This window comes from Bufo gargarizans, chromosome 2, assembly GCF_014858855.1.
Source record: "Bufo gargarizans isolate SCDJY-AF-19 chromosome 2, ASM1485885v1, whole genome shotgun sequence".
Taxonomy (NCBI): domain Eukaryota; kingdom Metazoa; phylum Chordata; class Amphibia; order Anura; family Bufonidae; genus Bufo; species Bufo gargarizans.
The window spans coordinates 629,149,795-629,176,225 of record NC_058081.1 but is presented as its reverse complement, the minus strand read 5'-3'; the positions used below and the strand labels follow the sequence as shown (position 1 = coordinate 629,176,225).

General features: G+C 42.9%; 1 protein-coding gene across 1 annotated transcript in view; it reads left to right on the top strand.

Annotated features, from left to right (window-relative positions):
• The window catches only part of ESPN (espin), a 250,967-nt gene that overhangs the window by 197,776 nt on the left and 26,760 nt on the right, over positions 1-26,431 (top strand). Inside the window, 2 exon segments of the mRNA XM_044278364.1 lie at positions 5,524-5,669; positions 7,001-7,279. Coding sequence (XP_044134299.1) covers positions 5,524-5,669; positions 7,001-7,279 — 425 coding nt within the window.

The following is a 26,431-nucleotide window of genomic DNA, read 5'->3' as shown; positions in this document are numbered from 1 at the left end:
CTGCCTGCAGTTACCTCTAGAGGGAGCCCAGGAGCTTACTCCATACAGTGTTATTGAGTACAATGCAAAAAATAAAATATATATTAAACTGCTCCCTCTAGTGGAGACTGCAGGCAGCCAGAATGTTATCATGTAACACTATGGAGCTGTATCAGAGAGATCTGACCGCTATAATGATATATTAAGGAATTATCCAGCACATATTCTTGGTCCTATTAAAGGTAAGCATTTACTTTAACTATGTTTCACTCTTAAGTCTTCAGTCTTCTTACTCTCTAACTGGTATTTTTCACTCTTTTTCTTCTCGTTTCCCAATGCTGTTGCTTGCGACCGCCCCCCCCCCCTTTTTCTTTTGTCCTTTCATTTGTTTCTTTTCAAATCGACTCAATCATGCTTCCCTTCCTCTTATGCGTCTGTGCTCATTACTGACTTGCATGCCAATCCTGTTCACTACGGTTTTCCCTGTGTGCATCCACTGTGCCCCTCTCTGCATTTTAGAAGTGAAAGCGCTCAGACAAAGAAAGAGTAAGTACTGGACTTCATATGCCCTCTTTACTCTTCTGCTCAATAGTGTAGCACATAGATGTAGTCCCATAGCTAGCTGTGTGCTGGTGGAGTAGAGTTTATTAGATATGAATATCGTGAATCAAATTGGGCTTGAAGCTTTCTGACCCCCTAAGATTTGGGAAGGGTCTGTTTAAAAAAAAAAATCTACAAGGCTCTTGGATCAGTTCAAGCAAATGATACAAAATCTGACACCAGGTAGATTAACAGTATTGAGGACCCATGGCTTGTAGGAGGAGGAATGATGTAACAGGTCCTTGGTCAGTTCGGGCCCTCCTGATGGGGCCCAGAATCTTGAAAATGATAAATGCACTTGAAATGCATTTTAACAACCCAAATTAAGTGCATCAAGACTATAGTGGTTGGTAAGGGGTCCAAAACCTTTAATGCCCAGGGCCCCAGATCACTCTCAATATGCCCCTGCCTGCACTGTATAATATGTTGCTATAAAAAAAAAAATATAGATTTTATTTTGATTTTTTTTTCCAGTTACCATTAACAGCGATTCCGCAATACCTTAAATAATACTTGGAGCATTATAATGTAACAAATAAGCTTTGCAAATATATTATATTAACTATCTTCTACAGAAAGTTACAGCCTGTGTTGTAATCCTCAGCTTCATTCACTATTCTACCGACTTCAGAGCTGAAATCCTGCAGCAGTCCCTGCTTGTTCACTCAGATTTCTGTTAGTGTGGTATTTACACCAGCCATCTGTTGAGCTAAGCCAAACTGATGTCAACAAACTTGCTGAAGGTTTCCTATAGCAAACAGCGGAATGATGAATGCAGCTCTGGAGTATAATATATATGGAGTACAAGATGAGTAATGTACTGACAGAGTTACTGAACTGTTGATTAATGCCACATGTTCATGGTAAATTGTAGTTAAAAGTGGACATACACTGTATGACAGCACCTTGATTAAGGCCTGTTTCACACTTTGTTGTGGCGTTGTTGTTTTCCGCTATTGAGCTGGTTGTTTTTTTATGTGTATTTATATAGCATTTTTCAGTGGTTGTTTCCGTGAATGTCCTACATGTATAAGGTGAGAGTGGTGATTAAAGGTGTAATGAGACTTGGCCTCCTCAGTACTGAAGAGAAGGACCTGCCATATCACTTTTACGTGGACCTTAATTACAGGTGAAACTCGAAAAATTAGAATATCGTCCAAAAGTTCATTTATTTCAGTAATGCAACTTGAAATTAGAATTTTGTGAAAAGGTTCAATATTCTAGTCTCAAAGTGTCACACTAGCTAATTAATCCATACCCCCTGAGCAAAGGGTACCTGAGATTGTGACTTTGGGATTTCATAAGCTGTAAGCCATAATCATCCAAACTATACCAAATAAAGGCTTGAAATATCTCGCTTTCCATGTAATGAGTCTGTCACATATGTTAGTTTCACCTTTTAAGTTGCATTACTGAAATAAATGAACTTTGCACGATATTCAAATTTTTCGAGTTTCACCTGTAATTACATAATGGGGCACTGGAGCAGTATAACAAAAAGGGGCAGCTCAGTTTACAGTCAGCATTAGGGTGCAAAATTGTCATGCCCATACCTGTGTGGTACAGAACTCAATACCGCTCTCATGGCTGGATATGGGCACATACCATTTTTTTCTCCCTTCCCAATACAGTAGAATCCAGGGAGCCCATATGGACTTAGAACCATAGGACACCATGTGTCCTCAGCAGGATTGTGTACGTAGAAACACTATGTAATATTGACGTCCCTTAGGATATCAGTGTCCGACTAATGGCGCCCCTGCGGATCAGCCGACTATAGGGCCTACGGTGAATGGCAGTGCGGTAGGTGAATTTACTATGCTATGCCTGGGGAAATCATTCATTTAGCTGATCGAAGGCCAACCCAATGCTCAAATATTGATCGGCAAAACAGTATTATAGTCTAGAAGAATCTCTTTAAAGGGACACTTCCATCAATTTCTATGACATGGTAACCGGCTATATTTAATAAAAAACTGATGGATATCATTATTTGAAGTCACTCCAAATATTCTTCTTCCTGTCCTGGCCCTTCAACTTTCTATTTCTTTGTACTTTTATCACAGCAAACAGCCTCGCCTAACTTTCTCAGTTAGATCAATCATGGCAGCCAGAGATGGAAGGGGATGAGTGACTCAGTTAGAGCATCACACGTTACACCTGTGCAGTGCTTTTCTGTGGACATCTTTATATAGGCCTATCAAGAGAAAAATAGACCTATCATACTGTTATCCTAATACTACACCTACTATCAAAATGAGGATTACCTGGCAGATAACATATTCCCCTTACAGCAGTGGTAAATTGACAATGGGTTAACTATCTACTGTATATAGAAGGTCTTATCATTTGTGTTGACTGCTACAGAAGGACGTTATTTTGCATTCAACGTTATCACATTGCCGAAATGACAAAGGAAAGACTTAAGAGCTGAAAATGGCCCAAAAAAATAAAAAATAAAAAAGGTTTTCTATGAATATCTCACTTCCTTTTGGGATTCGCGTCCCCACCTATCCCTTGGTTGAACTTGATGGACGTTTGTCTTTTTTCAACCGTATTAACTATGTAAAATATTGAATTAAATACCCCTTCCTGATGGAAGTGAATTGATAAACAGCCTATTACGCAGCCGCTGGCAGCACGGCGCATGCACATAACAATATCTCCTCTTATCGCGGTGGATTTGTTGGGCTGCAGATGAATTATTCACACGTTGCATTCTTATTATTTGTTATGGCGGTAGGGCTTTGTGGATCCATTTAATTATTGATTAGAGAAGGCATCCACCTGTCACCCGAGTAATATCCTATCTCTGAAATGGCCGGTGGGTGTCTGTGCTGTATAATTTTGGATAGCCCCTGGGTGTGTTAACATTTAGGAACACCTGTTGCACGGACAATGAAAGCAACAAAATGGCGGTTGGATGCCAACACCTGCTGTATGTGTCCCTGACAATGGAAATTTTGCATTTAGTGCCTCTGTACCCTGACAGCAAGGACTGCTTATGTCATGTCACAGCAGCCAGTGGGCGTCACGGGCATCATTTAAAGTGATCGTCCACACTTATGTCAATACAGCTGCATTATACTATGATGAAAAGTTCTGCACCTATCTTATATAATCAGCATTTCAATTCCTCACCATTTTTAAAATATCTGTATGCTGTCAGTGAATGGGAACATGGGGGAAATGTATCAAAACTGGTGTAAAATAGAACTAGCTACTTTTATTTACTTTGATCTCCTTTTATTAGATTGATGTTGATTGATCTTTACCTATGTGGAAAATAATGTAAATGAGAAACACAAACCTCTTATGATTTACTGTATTTTCTTTATGTTTCTGGTTTCAATAAACACAAATTGAACCATAAAGTAGAACTGGCTTAGTTGCCCATAGCAACCAATAGGATTCCACCTTTCATTTTTCACAGCTCCTTTGGAAAATGAAAGGTGGAATCTGATTGGTTGCAATGGGCAACTAAGCCAGTTCTACTGTACACCAATTTGATAAATCTCCCCCATTCTTTTTATATCCAGAAGATGAAAACCAATATAGACACAGTTCTTCAGTACAGGCCCCACCATCAGAATGATCTATGCCCAATATTGGCATATCTTGTACCCGTTATTAGATTTTGGTTGGCACCTGAGGATGGTGAAATGAAAGGGAATACACTGGTTCTTCGAGTTACAATGGTCCCAGTATACAGTATTTTCAACATACAATGGTCTTTCCTGGGTCATTATAACTTTATAATATTATAAACCAGTCCCAACATGCAATGCCTCAGACACCACTGACCGGTGGTCCATGTGACTGACTAGTGGATTGAACCAATCAATATGGCCACCTGCATTGCCTGTCTAGTAGCGCCTCTCTACAGTACAGTGCGGTATTACATGTCCTGTACAGCCCTCTGTCTGTGCGAGGATGAACTACACCCATCAGCTGAGGGCGACTTCATTTTATTTTTCTGGTACAGGCCCTGAAGAAGATCCTGTCCTCTACACAGAAAGTGATTTACAGTTTCCATCTGCTCTTTCTGACTGTTATATGTAAGAACTTACCTTATCTGTAGTAGTCATCTGCTAAATTTCCTTTAACCTTGATTGTATCTTATTTTAGGATGACATTTTGGGGCTTTGGAACCAATTATCAGTTTTTCCCATAATTATGGTCTCAAGCTACAATGGATTCAACTTACAATGGCCGTCCTGGAACCATCTAATATTGTATCTTGAGTGACCACTGTAATATGCCTATTATTACCTACCATATGCTTAGTGGACCCATTAGTGAGAGGACAGAGACCACGAATTAGGGCTTCTGCATTTATATTTATAGAAAGTGAAGGGCGTGATTCTAGGAACCGCCTTTGAGATCCCCTTTATTTTAACAGCTTTTTTTACCGCTTCAATATCACTGAATACATCATCTATGAGAATACTACCAAACAGCAGCATAGCTTTAATAGAGGCAAAGTATGCAAGTGATATAAGGCCAGCGGTGGAAAGGGGCCTCACACTGAATTTCTTTCCCTGCTAACCATTAACAGTATTATAGGGGCCACCAGCAGCTGCCACTAGTGGAGCTCATTGCATGTAGACTTATAACATTCCTGTTGAGTTCAGTTATAGCTCTCTACATCCATGTGCAGTTAGCTCCCCCTGTTGGTGGCTGCATGCAACCAGAATTATTTCATCTATCAAAGCAGAAAAAGAAACAGATGTATTATAAAATAAACAGCAAAGAGTTTGGACCGAATAATGTCATGGGGGGCATTTTAATAAAGATGTAGTACGTTTGGCAGTGGGACGTGGGTCTCCTAATTTACCAAAGGTCCCTATAATTTCTGCATACATCTCGGCTACCAAATTCTTAACAGCCTGAGTGATGGCCAAACCTTGTCTATAATTTACAATAAAATGTTATTTTCCATAGGTACCAAGTCATTCAACATGATGGCCCCAACCGGAGACAACTCTGAGCTGCTGGCCGAAATTAAAGCTGGAAAAAGTCTGAAACCAACTCCACAGAGCAAAGGTTTAACCACCATCTTCTCAGGCAGCGGACAGCAAGGATCAAATGTGCGGGTGATATTAATTTCATTTTTATTTTAGGTTTGCAAACTCCAGATCAGCATTCACAAGGGAAACAGTCATCAAGTTTGTTGTCAGGCACACCTCTAACAGCTGGGCTCCAATAATATAGGGAGGGGGGCAGTTAGTTTTCGCTATGTCAGTCAGACGACTGTTCAGTACCTAGTGTAAAGACTATACTTCCCAGAATACAAATTGACAAAATTCTGGGAAGTTACTAATCAAGCAATAAATACTGGGAGATTTCAGTGCTGAGGCCTTCAAAATTGTGAATGCAGCTCTGTAAAATGTAGACTGTGTACAGGGATGTAATATCAAGTGACTAAACCTTTTACATAGATTATATGACAACTCAGTTCCTTAGATGTATACCAACATGTTTCTTTCTATGATCAAGAGAAGGTTGTCAGCTTACTACCCTGTCAATGCTGATACAGCACCTCTTTACAGAGAAGGTCCCTTGGATTCTGGCTGGCTCAGTGTGATGCCTTGGAAGCAGCTTAGCTTTTCTTAAAGAGACCAGCAGTCTTTGCACAAAGTGCTGATCTTTTTTTCTCAGGACTCCATGCTCAGTACGGCGTTTTGTGGAACTGATCCATATCTAGATGTTTTTTCCCCATTTTACATGATTTATGTCTACACATTTATTTATATATGCTGCAATAAAGAATAGAATACTTTTTATATATAAGGTCCCGAGTCCTGCTTACTTCCCTGTTGTAGGGTTTTTGTGTAGGTTGTTGTTCAGTTAGAGCGGGCTGGGTAAGGGCTTGTTCACATTGCGGATCCGCAAATCACGGATGCCGCCCGTGTGCCTTCCGCAAAAGAAATGCGCATTCTTATCCGCAAAACGGACAATATAATAGGACATGACTTATAATTTTTGCGGGGCCACGGAACAGAGCAACAGATGCGGATAGCACACGGAGTACTGTCTGCATCTTTTGCGGCCCCATTAAAGCGAATGCGTCTGCAAAAAATGCAGCTCGGATGCGGAACCAAACTACGGTCGTGGAAATGAGCCCTAATATTATTTATTTTTTTAGGTTTATTTGTTTTGGTTTTTGCTTAGTTGCCCGTAGACAGCCCTTGCTTTGTTATTTTCAGTGCTGAAGAATGGAAGATCTTGGTTTGCAGGGTTATCCGCCACCATGGTGTGACTGTTTATCCTGACATCTCACTTCTCTATATGTTATCAAATAACATATTAAAAGCAAATTAGCCATTGAGGTGAATTTCCATACACCTGTGCCTCCAGATAACCAAGAAGACACCTCTCTGTTCATTGTTATATTTATTGCTCTTCTCTTTCTGTTCAGTCAGAGGTTCCTTCTCCGTCTACTCCTCCTCCAGCTTCGCCTGCTACATCACCAGTGAACACAATGCTTCTCCCCAAAAAGGGAGCAGTGAAGTCTTCTGAGCCTCTGATGAATGGAAATTCTACTCCTCCGGCCATGGCACAGAGCACCCAGCTGGATATTGAGTCTTTGATCCCTACACATGATGAACAGGGAAGACCTATCCCAGAATGGAAGCGACAGGTCATGGTGCGAAAACTTCAGCTGAAAATACAGGAGGAGGAAGATAGAAAACGCACGGTAAGATGATGCTCCTCGTACACTTTGGGTTGTGTTGACTGTGAGTTTCCGTTTTGCTTGTTGTGACTTTTTTATTTTGACCCATCTCTGTGTGAATTTGCCTCTTTTTCTGTATTTCTTTTATCTCCTGCTATTACTCCAGCAGACATGCTTCATTACTATATCAGTTTACCCTTGGTTTAGCTGATTTTACAATTTGATGAGATATGAAGGAGATTTACTATCCATAAACGGGCTTTCCAGTTTTTGTAAATTAAACTTTATCACTACAGTATATAATGTAAAGTCCTGCAATTTTCTGAAATATTCTGTGCATCAATGTCTCGCCATTTTCAAGATCTCTGCTTGCTCTGAGTAAATTGGAACATTCTTTCTTGCATTTCTGGACAGAGCTTGTTACAGTTGTATCCAGTGTAGACAATCCTCAGTGGGCTAAACAGTCTAAAATTCTGATTAAAGGGTTTTCCAGGATTTGGTCAATTTTTAATTAGGCTCCTAGCATGTGCTACGTAATGAAAAAAATCATACTCGCCTAGCCCCCCAGCGCTCTGTCCAGCGCCCTGGCTTCCTTTGGTGATCTTCCAGTCCATGGCTTGTTTAGTCCCAGCTAGGTCCCAGTACAGACAGGGTCACATTCAAAGTTGCAGCCAGTGACTGCCCTCAACTGTTGCGTGTCCCCAGGAGCATGTCACTGCTGGGTCACGTGTCGCTTGGGGACACATCACAGCCAAGAAATTGGCGGCAGCAGCACAGAACGGAGTCAGGGCGTCAGACTGCAGAGACGGGGAGCAGGTGAGTATCGTTCTTTCATCAGGTAACACATGATAGGGGGCTTAATTAAAAAGAACCAAATCCTGTAAAACCCCTTCAAGGCCTCATGCACACGGCCTTTGTTTGGGTCCGCATCCGAGCCGCGGACCCATTCACTTAAATGGGGCCGCAAAAGATGCGGACAGCACTCCGTGTGCTGTCCGCATCCGTTGCTCCGTTCTGCGGCCCTGCAAAAAAAATATAACATGTCCTATTCTTGTCCGCAAAACGGACAAGAATAGGCAGTTATATCAATGGCCGCCCGTTCCGTTCCGCAAATTGCGGAAGGCACACGGACGGCTTCTGTTTTTTGCGGACTGCAAAAAACGGCACGGTCGTGTGCATGTAGCCTAAGTCTGTTTCTTCAAAAAGTGCCTGCAATGCAGCAGCTGCCACCCCATCCACCCATGGCAGCCAGTGTCCTCATGACTAGGGATGAGCGAACTCGAACTGTATAGTTCGGGTTCGTACCGAATTTTGGGGTGTCCGTGACACGGACCCGAACCCGGACATTTTCGTAAAAGTCCGGGTTCGGGTTCGGTGTTCGTCGCTTTCTTGGCGCTTTTGTGACGCTTTCTTGGCGCTTTTTGAAAGGCTGCAAAGCAGCCAATCAACAAGCGTCATACTACTTGCCCCAAGAGGCCATCACAGCCATGCCTACTATTGGCATGGCTATGATTGGCCAGAGCACCATGTGACCCAGCCTCTATTTAAGCTGGAGTCACATAGCGCCGCCCGTCACTCTGCTCTGATTAGCGTAGGGAGAGGTTGCGGCTGCGACAGTAGGGCGAGATTAGGCAGATTAACTCCTCCAAAGTACTTGATTATTGATCGATCTGCAGCTGTGGATCATTGAGCTGCTGATACTCAATTGCTCACTGTTTTTAGGCTGCCCAGACCGTTTGTCAGTCACATTTTTCTGGGGTGATCGGCGGCCATTTTGTGTCTTGTGGTGCGCCAGCACAAGCTGCGACCAAGTGCATTTAACCCTCAATGGTGTGGTTGTTTTTTGGCTAAAGCCTACATCAGGGTGAAGCTGTCACACCAAGTGCATTTAACCAGCAATAGTCTGTTTATTTTTTGGCCATATACTACATCAGGGGCAAGCTGCGCCTGTCACCAAGTGCATTTAACCCTCAATGGTGTGGTTGTTTTTTGGCTAAAGCCTACATCAGGGTGAAGCTGTCACACCAAGTGCATTTAACCAGCAATAGTCTGTTCATTTTTTGGCCATATACTACATCAGGGGCAAGCTGCGCCCGTCACCAAGTGCATTTAACCCTCAGTAGTGTGGTTGGTCAAGCTATCACACCAAGTGCATTTAACCAGCAATAGTCTGTTCATTTTTTGGCCATATACTAAATCAGGGGCAAGCTGCGCCTGTCACCAAGTGCATTTAACCAGCAATAGTCTGTTCATTTTTTGGCCATATACTACATCAGGGGCAAGCTGCGCCCGTCACCAAGTGCATTTAACCCTCAGTAGTGTGGTTGGTCAAGCTGTGACACCAAGTGCATTTAACCAGCAATAGTCTGTTCATTTTTTGGCCATATACTACATCAAGGGCAAGCTGCGCCCGTCACCAAGTGCATTTAACCCTCAGTAGTGTGGTTGGTCAAGCTGTCACACCAAGTGCATTTAACCAGCAATAGTCTGTTCATTTTTTGGCCATATACTACATCAGGGGCAAGCTGCGCCTGTCACCAAGTGCATTTAACCCTCAATGGTGTGGTTGTTTTTTGGCTAAAGCCTACATCAGGGTGAAGCTGTCACACCAAGTGCATTTAACCAGCAATAGTCTGTTCATTTTTTGGCCATATACTAAATCAGGGGCAAGCTGCGCCCGTCACCAAGTGCATTTAACCCTCAGTAGTGTGGTTGGTCAAGCTATCACACCAAGTGCATTTAACCAGCAATAGTCTGTTCATTTTTTGGCCATATACTAAATCAGGGGCAAGCTGCGCCCGTCACCAAGTGCATTTAACCAGCAATAGTCTGTTCATTTTTTGGCCATATACTACATCAGGGGCAAGCTGCACCCGTCACCAAGTGCATTTAACCCTCAGTAGTGTGGTTGGTCAAGCTATCACACCAAGTGCATTTAACCAGCAATAGTCTGTTCATTTTTTGGCCATATACTAAATCAGGGGCAAGCTGCGCCCGTCACCAAGTGCATTTAACCAGCAATAGTCTGTTCATTTTTTGGCCATATACTACATCAGGGGCAAGCTGCGCCCGTCACCAAGTGCATTTAACCCTCAGTAGTGTGGTTGGTCAAGCTATCACACCAAGTGCATTTAACCAGCAATAGTCTGTTCATTTTTTGGCCATATACTACATCAGGGGCAAGCTGCGCCCGTCACCAAGTGCATTTAACCCTCAGTAGTGTGGTTGGTCAAGCTGTGACACCAAGTGCATTTAACCAGCAATAGTCTGTTCATTTTTTGGCCATATACTACATCAGGGGCAAGCTGCGCCCGTCACCAAGTGCATTTAACCAGCAATAGTGTGGTTATTTTTTGGCCATATCCCAGTCTAATTCTGTCACTAAATCCATACCGGTCACCCAGCGCCTAAATACTAGGCCTCAAATTTATATCCCGCTAAATCTGTCGTTACCGCTGTACTGTTGTGGCTGGGCAAGTTATTTAGTGTCCGTCAAAGCACATTTTTTGTTCAGGGTTGAAATACAATTCCCAATTTAGCAATTTCATAATTTAGTGGTTTCTGCTATATCAGAGCTATTTGAAATCTATCCCTAAAAGGGTATATAATATTCAAGGTGCACATAGGGTCATTCAGAATAACTTCACACACACGCTACTGTGCATTTCCAAGTCTAATTCTGTCACTAAATCCATACCGGTCACCCAGCGCCTAAATACTAGGCCTCAAATTTATATCCCGCTAAATCTCTCGTTACCGCTGTCCTGTTGTGGCTGGGAAAGTTATTTAGTGTCCGTCAAAGCACATTTTTTGTTCTGGGTTGAAATACAATTCCCAATTTAGCAATTTCATAATTTAGTGGTTTCTGCTATATCAGAGCTATTTGAAATCTATCCCTAAAAGGGTATATAATATTCAAGGTGCACATAGGGTCATTCAGAATAACTTCACACACACGCTACTGTGCATTTCCAAGTCCAATTCTGTTAGTAAATCCATACCGGTCACCCAGCGCCTAAATACTAGGCCTCAAATTTATATCCCGCTAAATCTCTCGTTACCGCTGTCCTGTTGTGGCTGGGAAAGTTATTTAGTGTCTGTCAAAGCACATTTTTTGTTCTGGGTTGAAATACAATTCCCAATTTAGCAATTTCATAATTTAGTGGTTTCTGCTATATCAGAGCTATTTGAAATCTATCCCTAAAAGGGTATATAATATTCAAGGTGCACATAGGGTCATTCAGAATAACTTCACACACACGCTACTGTGCATTTCCAAGTCCAATTCTGTTAGTAAATCCATACCGGTCACCCAGCGCCTAAATACTAGGCCTCAAATTTATATCCCGCTAAATCTCTCGTTACCGCTGTCCTGTTGTGGCTGGGAAAGTTATTTAGTGTCTGTCAAAGCACATTTTTTGTTCTGGGTTGAAATACAATTCCCAATTTAGCAATTTCATAATTTAGTGGTTTCTGCTATATCAGAGCTATTTGAAATCTATCCCTAAAAGGGTATATAATATTCAAGGTGCACATAGGGTCATTCAGAATAACTTCACACACACGCTACTGTGCATTTCCAAGTCCAATTCTGTTAGTAAATCCATACCGGTCACCCAGCGCCTAAATACTAGGCCTCAAATTTATATCCCGCTAAATCTCTCGTTACCGCTGTCCTGTTGTGGCTGGGAAAGTTATTTAGTGTCTGTCAAAGCACATTTTTTGTTCTGGGTTGAAATACAATTCCCAATTTAGCAATTTCATAATTTAGTGGTTCCTGCTATATCAGAGCTATTTGAAATCTATCCCTAAAAGGGTATATAATATTCAAGGTGCACATAGGGTCATTCAGAATAACTTCACACACACGCTACTGTGCATTTCCAAGTCCAATTCTGTTAGTAAATCCATACCGGTCACCCAGCGCCTAAATACTAGGCCTCAAATTTATATCCCGCTAAATCTCTCGTTACCGCTGTCCTGTTGTGGCTGGGAAAGTTATTTAGTTCATTCAACCCAAAGTTGAATGAACCTCTCCTCTGTCTGGGTGCCGGGGCCTAAATATATGCCAATGGACTGTTCCAATGTTGGGTGACGTGAAGCCTGATTCTCTGCTATGACATGCAGAATGATTCTCTGCTGACATGAAGCCAGATCCTCTGTTACGGGACCTCTCTCCTCTGCCTGGGTGCTGGGCCTAAATTTATGAAAATGGACTCTTAAAGTGGTGGGTGACGTGAAGCCTGATTCTCTGCTATGATATGAAGACTGATTCTCTGCTGACATGAAGCCAGATTGTCTGTTACGGGACCTCTCTCCTCTGCCTGGGTGCTGGGCCTAAATATATGCCAATGGACTGTTGCAGTGGTGGCTGACGTGAAGCCTCATTCTCTGCTATGACATGCAGACTAATTCTCTGCTGACATGAAGTCAGATCCTCTGTTACGGGACCTCTCTCCTCTGCCTGGGTGCTGGGCCTAAACTTATGAAAATGGACTCTTACAGTGGTGGGTGACGTGAAGCCTCATTCTCTGCTATGACATGCAGACTAATTCTCTGCTGACATGAAGCCAGATTGTCTGTTACGGGACCTCTCTCCTCTGCCTGGGTGCTGGGCCTAAATTTATGACAATGGACTGTTGCAGTGGTGGGTGACGTGAAGCCTGATTCTCTGCTATGACATGCAGACTGATTCTCTGCTGACATGAAGCCAGATTGTCTGTTACGGGACCTCTCTCCTCTGCCTGTGTGGTGGGCCTAAATATATGCCAATGGACTGTTGCAGTGGTGGCTGACGTGAAGCCTCATTCTCTGCTATGACATGCAGACTAATTCTCTGCTGACATGAAGCCAGATCCTCTGTTACGGGACCTCTCTCCTCTGCCTGGGTGCTGGGCCTAAATTTATGAAAATGGACTCTTACAGTGGTGGGTGACGTGAAGCCTGATTCTCTGCTATGACATGAAGACTGATTCTCTGCTGACATGAAGCCAGATTGTCTGTTACGGGACCTCTCTCCTCTGCCTGGGTGCTGGGCCTAAATATATGCCAATGGACTGTTGCAGTGGTGGCTGACGTGAAGCCTCATTCTCTGCTATGACATGCAGACTAATTCTCTGCTGACATGAAGACAGATTCTCTGTTACGGGACCTCTCTCCTCTGCCTGGGTTCCGGGGCCTAAATATCTGAGAATGGACTGTTCCAGTGGTGGGTGACGGGAAGCCAGATTCTCTGCTATGGGACCTCTCTCCAATTGATTTTGGTTAATTTTTATTTATTTAATTTTAATTTTAATTCATTTCCCTATCCACATTTGTTTGCAGGGGATTTACCTACATGTTGCTGCCTTTTGCAGCCCTCTAGCCCTTTCCTGGGCTGTTTTACAGCCTTTTTAGTGCCGAAAAGTTCGGGTCCCCATTGACTTCAATGGGGTTCGGGTTCGGGACGAAGTTCGGATCGGGTTCGGATCCCGAACCCGAACATTTTCGGGAAGTTCGGCCGAACTTCTCGAACCCGAACATCCAGGTGTTCGCTCAACTCTACTCATGACACCACAGTTAGCTTACAAATTCGTGCAGTTTCTGTACGCTGCATGTCGGATCACAGCCATCTCATGGAAACCCAGCCCAGTAGATTTTATTTGCACTGATACATTGTAGGCCAGGGATCAACAACCTCCGGCGCGCCCGCTGCTGTGAAGCTACAACTCCCAGAATGGACACTTTCTTTGCTGTTATTGTAACTCCCATAGAAATAAAAGGAGGTTTCTAGGAGTTTTAGTTTCGGAACAGCTGGTGTGCCAGAGGTTACTGATCCCCCTTGTAGGACGCTATCAGCAGAGGAGAGAAAGATTTTGGATGCTGATGTATTTGGGCTACTTTCACACTTGCGGCAGAGGAATCCAGCAGGCAGTTCCGTCGCCGGAACTGCCTGCCGGATCCGGCAAAACGCATGCCAACTGATGGCATTTGTAAGACTGATCAGGATCCTGATCAGTCTGAAAAATGCCTGATCAGTCAAAAAAATGCATTGAAATGACGGATCCGTCTTTCCAGTGTCATCTGGAAAAACAGATCCGGCATTTATTTTTTTCACCTTTTTTTCAGTCTGCGCATGCAGCACTAATACATTCCTATGGAAAAAAATTCCGGCATTCAGGCAAGTCTTCCGTTTTTTTGGCCGTAGATAAAACCGTAGAATGCTGCTGTTTTATCTTTGTCCTGATCAGTCAAAAGACTGAACTGAAGACATCCTGATGCATCCTGAACGGATTACTTTCCATTCAGAATGCATGGGGATATACCTGATCAGTTCTTTTCTGGTATTGAGCCCCTAGGACGGAACTCTATGCCGGAAAAGAAAAACGCTAGTGTAAAAAGTAGAGGATTGTCCAGACTGGATTGTCCAGACTGGATACAAATTGTAGCAAATGTCTAGCCTTGACAAGAATCAGTTCTGTATTCAGCCTCTGCATGTAAACAAGAAGAATTGTTGGTGCGGTTTTCTCATTCACTAACAGCAAGCAGAGAGCTTAAAAACTGGGAGGAATAAAAAAACAAATACCATACCAAGGAATTTCTGTTTACCTATTTATCCAGTATATTTAGTAAAGGGGTACTATTTAGTCTTTTTGATATTAAAGGGGTTCTCCACTTTGGACAACACCTACTTTTTAAGGAGGTTATCCCCTTTTTTTTTTTATATATCATTGACCTATACTCAGAATAGGTCATCAATATCAGACCTGCTTGCTGTCAGAACCAGCGGTGAGCAGGTATAATTACATCTTAGCCGTCCCATTCACTCCAATGGAACTGCTCTGTAGTATTCACTTGAAAAGCAAGGACCAGTCCTATTGAAGGAAATGGTTTGGCTTAGTTGTAATTACACTGCTCACCGCTGCAGTTGTGACGACGTGCAGGTAAACAGTGAAGAGAAGGCAGCGATCGCATGAGAGCTGCTTTCTCTGCAAAAAGCTGATGGTGTCGGAAGTCGCTCCTCGGCGATCTGATATTGATGACTAGAGATGAACGAATTATCCAAAATATTCGATTCTGCTTGGAAAATTTGGCTCAATTCGAATTTATTCGCGGCAAATCGTGTTAAAAAACGTCTATTTCCTGGCTGCAGAGAGCCTTTACAGTGGTGTAGAACACTGTGCCTTGCAGTAACACCATAGGGAGTCTGCTGTGGTAGTGAAATAATACTGTGAGTCCGTATGACATGCAGATGACAGGCGTCGCTCTTAGAATCACTGCACACTTCACTTATTTGGGCAGTCACGGGGCCAAAACTGACCAAATAACTCAAGTATGAACTCAGCCTTACAGGTCGACGTTAGCGTCAAGAAGAAGCGCACTTTTTTTACACCGTTGTCAGCTGATTCCACATAGATGTCTACAGAACCTGTTCTATTAAAGAGCCCTCCCCTGACAGAGTGGAGAGGGTGTCAGCATTAAGTTTGTGTTGACGTCACTGATTAATTTTCCCTTCCTCTGATCCGTCAGAACAATAACCCCCAAAAAACGGATCCTGTCTGTTGAGCATCCGCCTTCACTCAGTCAGCATTTGGTCAGTAATCCATCAGTATTGCTAATGTAAAAAAAAAGAGTGGAACCAAAACAGAGATGACACATGAATGGAATTTTGCATGTCTTCTGTGTTTTGTACCCACTCCTGCTTTTGGCAACCAAATGACAAGCCAATTCTGATGGGACCATACAGGCCTTACAGCTGCTACACAGACAGGATCCGTTGTGCATCTCATTTTTCCATCCTTCTGACAGATCAGGAGAAGGGTTAAATAAATGATGATGTTAGCGAGGCCGAAAGTCAAAATAGTGGCCCAGTTATGAAGAGGGGAGGGTGGGAACAGCATGAGAAGTCCATAGAGTGGCCCTATGACATAGTGTTGAGGTGGAAGCAGCATGAGGAGATCACAGAGTGGCCCAATGACAGAGTCTGGAGGTGGCGGCAGCATCAGGAGGAGGCCAAAGTGTGGCAAAATTACAGTGTGGAGGTGGCGGCAGCATCAGGAGGCCACAGAGTGGCAAGGTGACGTAGTGTAAAGATGGCAGCAGCATGAGGAGACCACAGAGTGGCACAATGACAGTGTGGAGGTGGCAGCAGCATGAGGAGACCACAGAGTGGCAAGGTGACATAGTGTGGAGGTAGCAGAAGCATCAGGAGACCACAGAGTGGCAAGGTGACATAGTGTGGAGGTGGCAGCAACAGGACGAGACCACAAAGTGGCAAGGTGACATAGTGTGGAGGTGGCAGAAGCATCAGGAGACCACAGTGTGACAAGGTGACATAGTGTGGAGGAGTAAAAGTAGCACTACTGTGTCAGGTCCCCCGGATGGGTGCTCTCAGCCAACAGATTCACCCAATCTATAAAAAATAGTATATAACAAGGAAAGGCTGGTCACTCGCTGATATCTGGAGTAGGTGGTACTTTATTATAAAGGTATTGGAATAAAATCAATAACAGTAAATAGTGAACTCAATAAATTAACAATAATAAATCACAATAGTAAATAATTATAAATAAATAATATACAGTCTGGCCAGACTTAAAATGTACCAGTCCACTCTAATAGAACTCAATAGAGATAGATGAGGAATTATTGGGGGGATCTGTCCTAAAACTGATCTCACTGCAGCATATCCCTCGATATAGTAATCACAATATAGGTAATGTTCGCATAAAGTCTATGCGTTTCCACAATCAATGTTCAAGTATTTCCATTAGCATAGTCTTAACACCGTAATTGTTCGATTATAATATTCGGATCAACTTGAATAGAATTAAGAAATCGAAATGCAAAATCGAACACCACAACCAACAAATCGTTTATCCTCTATACGGTATGTTTTACTCATAAGCCAGGTACGATCACGGGTGGACCTGGTGTGTAGGCCCCGGCGTCCCGCATGGTAGCTGCACCAGGCCCACCGCTCCTGCTAACTTACGTGAGTGTCGAATATTTCACCAGAGGCACATGATATGTCGAAAATGTTGGTTTTTTGCTGTGATGTCGAAAATTCCAAGGATATCTCGGTTCGAGTATTCTTTGCTAGCGTATACCTTATGAGTGTGTTTTCCTACCTGGCGCCAGTGATTTCATACGTAGTTCCGGTTCATGGGTTGTCACGAACTTGGGTATAATTGCGAACTTTGTAACACGAATTTTGAAATAGTTGCTGTAGATTGTGATTGTCTTTATGTTGAAAAGGAGGATCCAAACCAAATGCATTTCGGGACTCTAAGTAGTCCCTAACTCAGTGGTTCAACCTGGCCAAGTTGCTGGTGTGGCTGTGCAGGAACCACATTCACCCAGTGGGCCGTAAAGGACATGTATTGTCCCTGGCTTTAGAACATATGACTGCACCACTGAACGGCAAATATTTTTTTATTTTGCCACTAATACACGACAAAAAGGGATGTAATTTTCGCTCTTCACCACACAACGGCTAATAAGCCATTTTTTCCCACTAATAAAAGCCAAAAAATGCTTTACAACATACACTGCGTGTCCAAAAATAAAGTCGGCACCAAAAAAAAAAGGTCACACACCGCCTTTAGCTTTGATTACGGCACACATTCGCTGTGGCATTGTTTCCATAAGCTTCTGCAGTGTCACAAGATTTATTTCCATCCAGTGTTGCATTCATTTTTCACCAAGATCTTGCATTGATGATGGTAGAGTCTGACTGCTGCGTAAAGCCTTCTCCAGCACATCCCAAAGATTCTCAATGGACTCTGTGGTGGCCAATCCATGTGTGAAAATGATGTCTCATGCACTCTGAACTACTCTTTCACAATTTGAGCCCGATGAATCCTGGTATTGTCATCTTGGAATATGCCCGTGCCATCAGGGAAGAAAAAATCCATTGATAGAATAACCTGGTCATTCAGTATGTTCAGGTAGTCAGCTGACCTCATTCTTGGAGCACATACTGCTGCTGAACCTAGACTTGACCAACTGCAGCAACCCCAGATCATAGCACTGCCCCCACAGGCTGGTACAGTAGGCACTAGGTATGATGGGTGCATCACTTCATCTGCCTCTCTTCTTACCCTGATGCGCCCATCACTCTGGAACAGGGTAAATCTGGACTCATCAGACCACATGACCTTCTTCCATTGCTCCAGAGTCCAATCTTTATGCTCCCTAGCAAATTGAAGCCTTTTTTTCTGGTTTGCCTCACTGATTACTTGTTTTCTTACAGCTACACAGCTGTTCGGTCCCGTTCCCTTCGCATTGTGCGTGTGGAAATTCTCTTACTTTCACTATTAAACATAGCCCTGAGTTCTGCTGTTGTTTTTCTTAGATTTGATTTCACAGTGACCGCCAATCACGATCATTCGTGGGTCCCCACTATCTTTCCAGTTTTTAATAATGCGCTGGACAGTTCTTAACCCAATTTTAGTAGTTTCTGCAATCTCCTTAGAGGTTTTCTCTGCTTGATGAATGCCAATGATTTGACCCTTCTCAAACAGAGTAACATCTTTTCCACGACCACGAGATGTGTCTTTCTTTGGTTTAAGAAATGAGAAGCAACTCATTGCACCAGTTGGGGTTAAATAACGTGTTGCCAGCTGAAAGATAATCGCCCATGCAGTAATTATCCAATAGGAGGCTCATAACTATTTGCTTTGTTAAATCCAGGTGGCGATTTTTTTTTTTGGACAGGCAGTGGCAAATAAGATGTAGAAATATTTCCTTGTAATAAACCCTATTTATGGCTGTATCACACAGAACTTGCACCCCAATAACAAGAACGGTTTGCTGGAATTACAGAGCTGTATAATGGCAATTTGGATCCGCAGTCAGTGCAGCAAGGTGTAATAGGATTGTTCCTATTAACCAGGCTGTAACCTCCCCAACTAAACGCTGTTCAACATAAATGCTGTGGAATGATTTCTCCCTATCCTTTCCCTACACCTTGAATAATCTTGCCCTCCACTTGCAAATCGTTTTTTTTTTTTTAGCACAATGAAGTCTTTCCTAACACTGTCCCTAGCACCTGCTGATGTCTCGCCCTGCACTAAGTACACTGGGAAATAGCAGAATCCAAGATGGCTGAGGCTATTTATAGGGCTGTGACATCACAGGGCTGGCTGGCTTCTGATTGGCTGCATGCATGGCATTATGGGTGATCCCGCCTTTCCAGAGTTCCTTGCTCCATGTTCTCACACGTGCAGCAGCCATTTTAGGAAAAAATGCGATTTGTTACCACGAAGCGTGAGGAAATTCAGATTCGGTGCAAATTGAATTTTTCATGAAATTCAGATCGAATTCCACTTCATCAACTTCGATTCACTCATCTCTATTGATGACCTTTCCTGAGGATAGGTCATCAATATAAATAAAAGCGGACAACCCCTTTCAAAGTCCCCATATACCTGTACATTAATGTGTTGTCTAATGTGTGTGGAGAGTTCCCAGCTGTCAGGGGAGAGAAGGAATGGGCAAAGTGAATATTTTTGCCCTCTCCTTTTTTTTTCTCCGAGGAGCAGCTTAGGCAGAAACCAGCTATGAATGGACACTTATAGGCAGTGCTCCATGGGAAAATAATATGCAAAGAAGTATCTCCCAGTGAAAAAGAACAGTCTGGCTAGCATCACCTTCTGGAAGTTGCTCCCTATGAGTCAAAATCCAACTTTAAGCTGCCACCGGAGAGCTTTCTCACCTCTCGCCACTGAATACGCATACACATTTGGCTGGACTGAACATGCATGTGTATGGGTGAGCCAGGAGAGAGCTGTCAGCCCAAAAGTCATTCAACAGCTATTAAATGTGTATGGCCACCCTTAGAAGGGTGCCTTTACAATAAGCTGATCAGAAAATGTCCCCCTGCTGGGAACCTGAGAGTAGAGGGACCATTCACACAACAGCTTTTACAGCAGACTCTTGGAGCAGACAGCAATACAGAAATTACACCGAAAACATGCTGGCGGATGCGTCCTTTCTCCCTCCCACGCATCTCAATGGAAGGCAGCACTGAGGGACATGCGCTAAAATTCAGCTGTAAAAGCCTTTGTATGAATGGTCCCTAGGAGTTCAATTTCCCTGCAACGGTACCACAGGGGAATTACAGTGTCCATTGTTGTCATGCAGGGCAGGGCAGGTCCTCCAGGCTAAGAGACGCTCTTTGTAACCACTTTCTGCATTGGATAATAGATGAGAACCTTTTAAGAAGACATACAGTGCCTTGAACTTTTCCACATTTTTTCACGTTACACCCTCAAACTTAAATGTATTTTATTGGGATTTTATGTCATGGGCCAACATAAAGTAGAAAGTATGTGTGAAGTGAAAAAAAAATGATACATAGTTTTCAACATTTTTCATAAATTAAAATCTGAAAAGTGGGGCGTGCATTTGTATTCAGCGTCCTGTACTCTGATATCCCTAAATAAAATCCAGTGTGACCGATTGCCTTCAAACATCACCTAATTAGTAAACAGATTCAACCTGTGTGTAATTTCTTCTCAGTATAACTACAGCTGTTCTATGAAGGCCTCAGAGGTTTGGGATCAAACAGCATCATGAAAAACAAAGAACATACCAGACAGGTCAGTGATAAAAGTTGTGGAGAAGTGTAAAGCAGGGTTAGGTTATAAAAAAAAAAACTCTGAACATCTCATGGAGTACCATTTAATCTATCATCTAAAAATGGAAGGACATAACTGCAAACCTGCCAAGACATGGCCATCTACCCAAACTGACAGCCCAGGTAAGGAGAAGCAACCAAGAGGCCCATGGTCACTCTGGAGGAGCTGCAGATATCCACAGCTCAGGTGAGAGAATCTATCCTCAGGACAACTATTAGTCATGCACTCCACAAAGATCTGGCCTTTATGGAAGAGTGGCAAGAAGAAAGCTATTTTTGAAAGCAAGCCATACGAAGTCCCGTTTGCAGTTTGCCACAAGCCATGTATGGGACAGAGCAAACATGTGGAAGAAAGGGCTAAATGCAAAACGTTATGTGTGAAGGAAAACTAACACTGAACATCACCCTGAACACACCATTCCCACCGTGAAACATGGTAACAGCATCATTCTATGGGGATGCTTTTCTTCAGCAGGGACAGGGAAGTTGGTCAAAGTTAATAGGAAGATGGATGGAGCTAAATACTGTAAAATCCTGGAGGGAAACCTGGTAGAGGCTGCAAAAGACTTGAGACTGGGGCGGAGATTCACCTTCCTGGAGGACAACGACCCTAAACATACAGCCAGAGCCTACAATGGAATGGTTTAGATCAAAGCATAATGTGTCAGAATGGCTCGGTCACAATCCAGACCTAATTCCCATTGAGGATCCGTGGAACGACTTGAAAATTGCCTTTCACAGACGCTCTCCATCCAATCTGACTGAGCTTGAGCAATTTTGCAAAGAAGAATGGGCAAAAATTTCTTGATGTGCAAAGCTGGTAGAGACATACCTCAAAAGACTTGCAGCTGTTATTGCAGCGAGAGGTGGTTCTACAAAGTACTGAAAAACCATGTATCATTTTTTTTTCACTTCACACATACTTGCTACCTTGTGTTGATCTATCACATAAAATCCTAGTAAAATACATTACACATACCAAGCTTGTGGGTGAAAAAACTTGAAAAAGAGGTATGAATACTTTTTCAAGTCATTGTATATAGACTTTGGGGGTCATTTATTAAACAAAAATACACCTATAATAGGCATATTTCTGGTGGAGATTGCCGTGCAAAGGTCCTTTGCACCGCAATCTGTGACTTTTTCCCCCTCATGCCAGGTCTCAAAAAGTAGGTGTGGCTCGGGTGGAGACGGGCTGGCAGGTCCGTCTCATTTACCATTTTCTACGTCTGTTTTAGGGGTAGAAAATCTACTGTATATTCCTGCGTATAAGACTACTTTTTAACACATGAAAATCTTCTCAAAAGTCGGGGGTCGTCTTATACGCCGGGTGTCGTCTCATATGCCGGTATACAGCGTGCTGAAACTTACTTCCTAGCAAGACTGGAGAAGCTGTCCTTCTCCAGCTTCAGGGACAGGCGCCCTCTAGCTGAGCCACCGTGTGCTGCATCCCGGCCAGCCGCTCCTGAAGCAGCCCCCTCCTCCTGCCCTCAGTGGTTTTCTCATGCCGGCAGTATCACATTACGTACTACTGCCCAGATCGTCTTGAAGACAGGGAGGGCTGGGCAGGCAGGGAGAGCTGACCCACCCAATCCAAGCAGGCTTTGTATGCAGTGTGCACAGAAAATACCGGTACATCGCTTGCTGTGATTGGCTGGTTGTTATATACTGGGTTGGATTGGCGATTCTGAGGGAAGGCAGGGGGGGAGCAGGAGCATCTGCACTTCAGCCAATTCTAATGTTGGCGGATCTCTAATGAAGTTTGGTGTGCATCTTATCTGTGGTGAAAAAACAGAGTCTATCTGGGGAGCAGATACATGTGGTGGTGAATACAGTACAACACCAGTATCTGTACCTGTACATACAGTACAGCACCAGTATCTGCATCGGTTCATACAGTATAGCCCCAGTACATACAGTACAGTATACAAATGGCTAACAGTCAAGACCCCATCATGGCTCTACCAGCAAGAAGAAAGAAATATGAAGCCAGTTTCAAACTTAAAGTTGTAAACTTTGCCATGGAACATAATAACTGCGCTGCTGCAAGACAATATGGAGTAACAGAAAAGATGGTTCAGGACTGGAAAGCAAATTAAAAGCATTAAAGAGTATGCCAAGGGGTAAGTGTGCATTAAGAAGAGGCACCCCACATTGGCCAGAACTCAAAAACATGTAGCAGACATGGTGAATGAGCATCGCCAAAACGGTTATGTAGTGACACGAAATAAAATACATTTGTTTGCACTTCAGTGAGCGAAATCTAACCCAGATCACAGCAACAGATTTAAGGCCACTGCATCCTGGTGTACTGGATTCTTGGAAAGGCATAGTATGGTACTGAGGCAAAAGACGAAAATTGCACAACAATTACCTGCAGATCTTGATGCCAAAGTAAATGTTGTTGGAGGGGTAGTCTTATACGGCGAGTATAGCCCAAACCCTATATTTCAACTGGAAAAGTTGGGGGTCGTCTTATACGCCCAGTCGTCTTATACGCCGGAAAATACGGTAAGTCTAAATCTAAGACAGCAAGGAAGCTATCTAACATTTAGAAGCGGCGGTGGATCCACCAAAGTTATGTAGAGGCCAGCACCTCTACATAACTCCAGTGGATCCATCGCCAGTGCATTGGTTTAATAAGACCGACGTCTAAAACGCCAGTCTTAATAAATGTGCCCATTTAACTATAAACCAGAATAAAGCAGCAGGTTATATATGCTTTACTGGGTCTATGTTCACACAACATTCACATTCAGTGAAACAATATGGACAGTTGTTGTCATCATAACACAACCCCCTTTTTGCAGATGCTTACTTACATCGTCCTACCTGGCCCTGTCAATCAACATGACAAGGGCGTGGCCAGAGGAGGGAGAACTGAGCCTCTAGGAGAAGGGGCAACACCCCCATTGCTCCTAGAGGCTCATTTGCATAAAATACAAGTTTACAAAATCAGAAGCACATATGAAGAAGGGGCAAAGACTGTTAGGCCTCTTTCACACGGGCATCTTATTTTTGGCCCGGATAAGAGGCGGGTGCGTTGCGGGAAAATGCGCGTTTTGCACTCGCGTGAGAAAAATCGCACATGTTTGGTACCCAAAATAAAATTCAGGTAAAGGACCTTTGATGACGTCACTCCGGTCATCACATGGTCTTTTACCATGGTGAATCACCATGGTAAAAGATCATGTGACGTACCATGTGATGACCGGAGTGATGTCATCAAAGGTCCTTTACCTGTATTTAATGCTCAACACAGGTCCTATTCAACAAAGGAGACCCAAGGAGATGCCGGGCTTCGCGATCAAGTGGACTAAGGTGAGTTAAATTATTTATTTATTTATTTTAACCCCTCCAGCGCTGTTTTACTGTGCATTCTGTATTCAGAATACTATTATTTTCCCTTATAACCATGTTATAAGGGAAAATAATAATGATCGGATCTCCATCCCGATCGTCTCCTAGCAACCGTGCGTGAAAATCGCACCACATCCGCACTTGCTTGCGGATGCTATGCGATTTTCACGCACCCCATTCACTTCTATGGAGCCTGCATCGCGTGAAAATCGCACAATATAGAGCATGCTGCGATTTTCACTCAACGCACAAGTGATGCGTGAAAATCACCGCTCATGTGCACAGCCCCATAGAAATTAATGGGTCAGGATTCAGTGCGGGTGCAATACGTTCACCGCACGCATCGCACCCACACGGAAGACTCGCCCGTGTGAAAGGGGCCTTAGCTTTGTCTGACGTTAGCACGTGTCTAAAGTCAGCCAGTTTAATAACCATGTTCCGGATGACAGAAGCCCTGCAGCACCACCACAGCTGAATGACACTGTGTCCATTCAAATTAATAGGTTGTGTGGTTTAATGCAGGGCAGAGGAGGTCCACCAGAGCAAGACACGCTCTTTGTAACCACCTATTGATTTGGACAATAGATGAAGGTTATGAACAACCCTTTGTCCACCGGTATTCTCTGAATTCCTTAATATAGTATTTTCTAAACTGGACAAATCCTTTAGATGACCTTAGTAGACGTCAGCTATAAAGTAGGAGGTTATACCGGATCTCTGTTCTGCCTCACAGACACCTGACGTTCATATGTCCCAGTAGACAATATGGACAGGGGTTGTCATCATGAGACACCCCTTTGTTCTAGAGACTCACCTTGACCTTTCATCACTGCAAATACGTTGTTTTGTTTTATAACTAAGTTTGTCGAGTGACACCCTATGGAGGTGAATGCAAATCACACCCAAGTAGACAAATGAAGGCAATTTGCATGACATTACTGCTGAATCTCTACATTACACGCAGCAGGTATCCATCCTTAGAACCGGGTGTTCTGGATATTCTGTAGAAGGACGTAAGATTATGAATTCCATTGATGTTTTACATGTCTATATACTTGTCCATTATAGAATATTCATACATAGCAGCGTTGGATTAAAGGTGTTGTCCAGCTAGGAAATAAAAATTATTTAATCTGCTTTAACCACTTCCCATCTGAGCCAATTGCCCCCTTCCTGACCAGGCCTAATTTTGCAAAACTGACATATCTCACTTTATGTGGTAATAACTTTGGAACGCCTTTACTTATCCAAGTCATTCAGAGAAAGATTGTTTTCTCGTGACACATTGTACTTCATGATAGTCCTAAATTTGAGTCCAATAAATTTCACCTTTATTTATGAAAAAATCCCAAATTTACCAAAAAATTTGAAAAATTTGCAATTTTCTAAATTTCAATTTCTCTGCTTTTAAAACAGAAAGTGATACCACATAAAATATCTATTACTTAACATTCCCCATATGTCTATGTTGGCATCATTTTGGAAATGTCATTTTATTTTTTAGGACATTAGAAGGTTAGAAGTTTAGAAGCAATTCTTAAAATTTTTAAGAAAATTGCCAAAACCCACTTTTTAAGGACCAGTTCAGGTCTGAAGTCACTTTGTGGGGCCTACATAGTGGATACCCCCATAAATGACCCCATTGTAGAAACTACACCCTTCAAGTTACTTAAAACAGATTTTACAAACTTTGTTAACCCTTTAGGCATTTCACAAGAATTAAAGGAACATGGAGATCAAATTTTTTAATTTCACTTTTTTGGCAGATTTTCCATTTTAATCCAATTTTTTCTTTAACACATCGATGGTTAACAGCCAAACAAAACTCAATATTTATTACCCAGATTCTTCGGTTTACAGAAACACCCCACATGTGGTCATAAACTGCTGTATGGGCACACGGCAGGGCGCAGAAGAAACTCCACATGGTTTTTGGATGCCATGTCCCATTTGAAGCCCCCCTGATGCACCTTTACAGTAGAAACTCCCAAGAAGTGATCCCATTTTGGAAAATAGGGGATAAGGTGCCAGTTTTATTGGTACTATTTTTGGGTACATATGATTTTTTGATCATTCATTTAACACTTTATGGGGCAAGGTGACCAAAAAATTGGTTGTTTTAGCACAGTTTTTTTTTTACAGTGTTCACCTGAGGGGTTCGGTCATGTGATATTTTTATAGAGCAGATTGCGGAT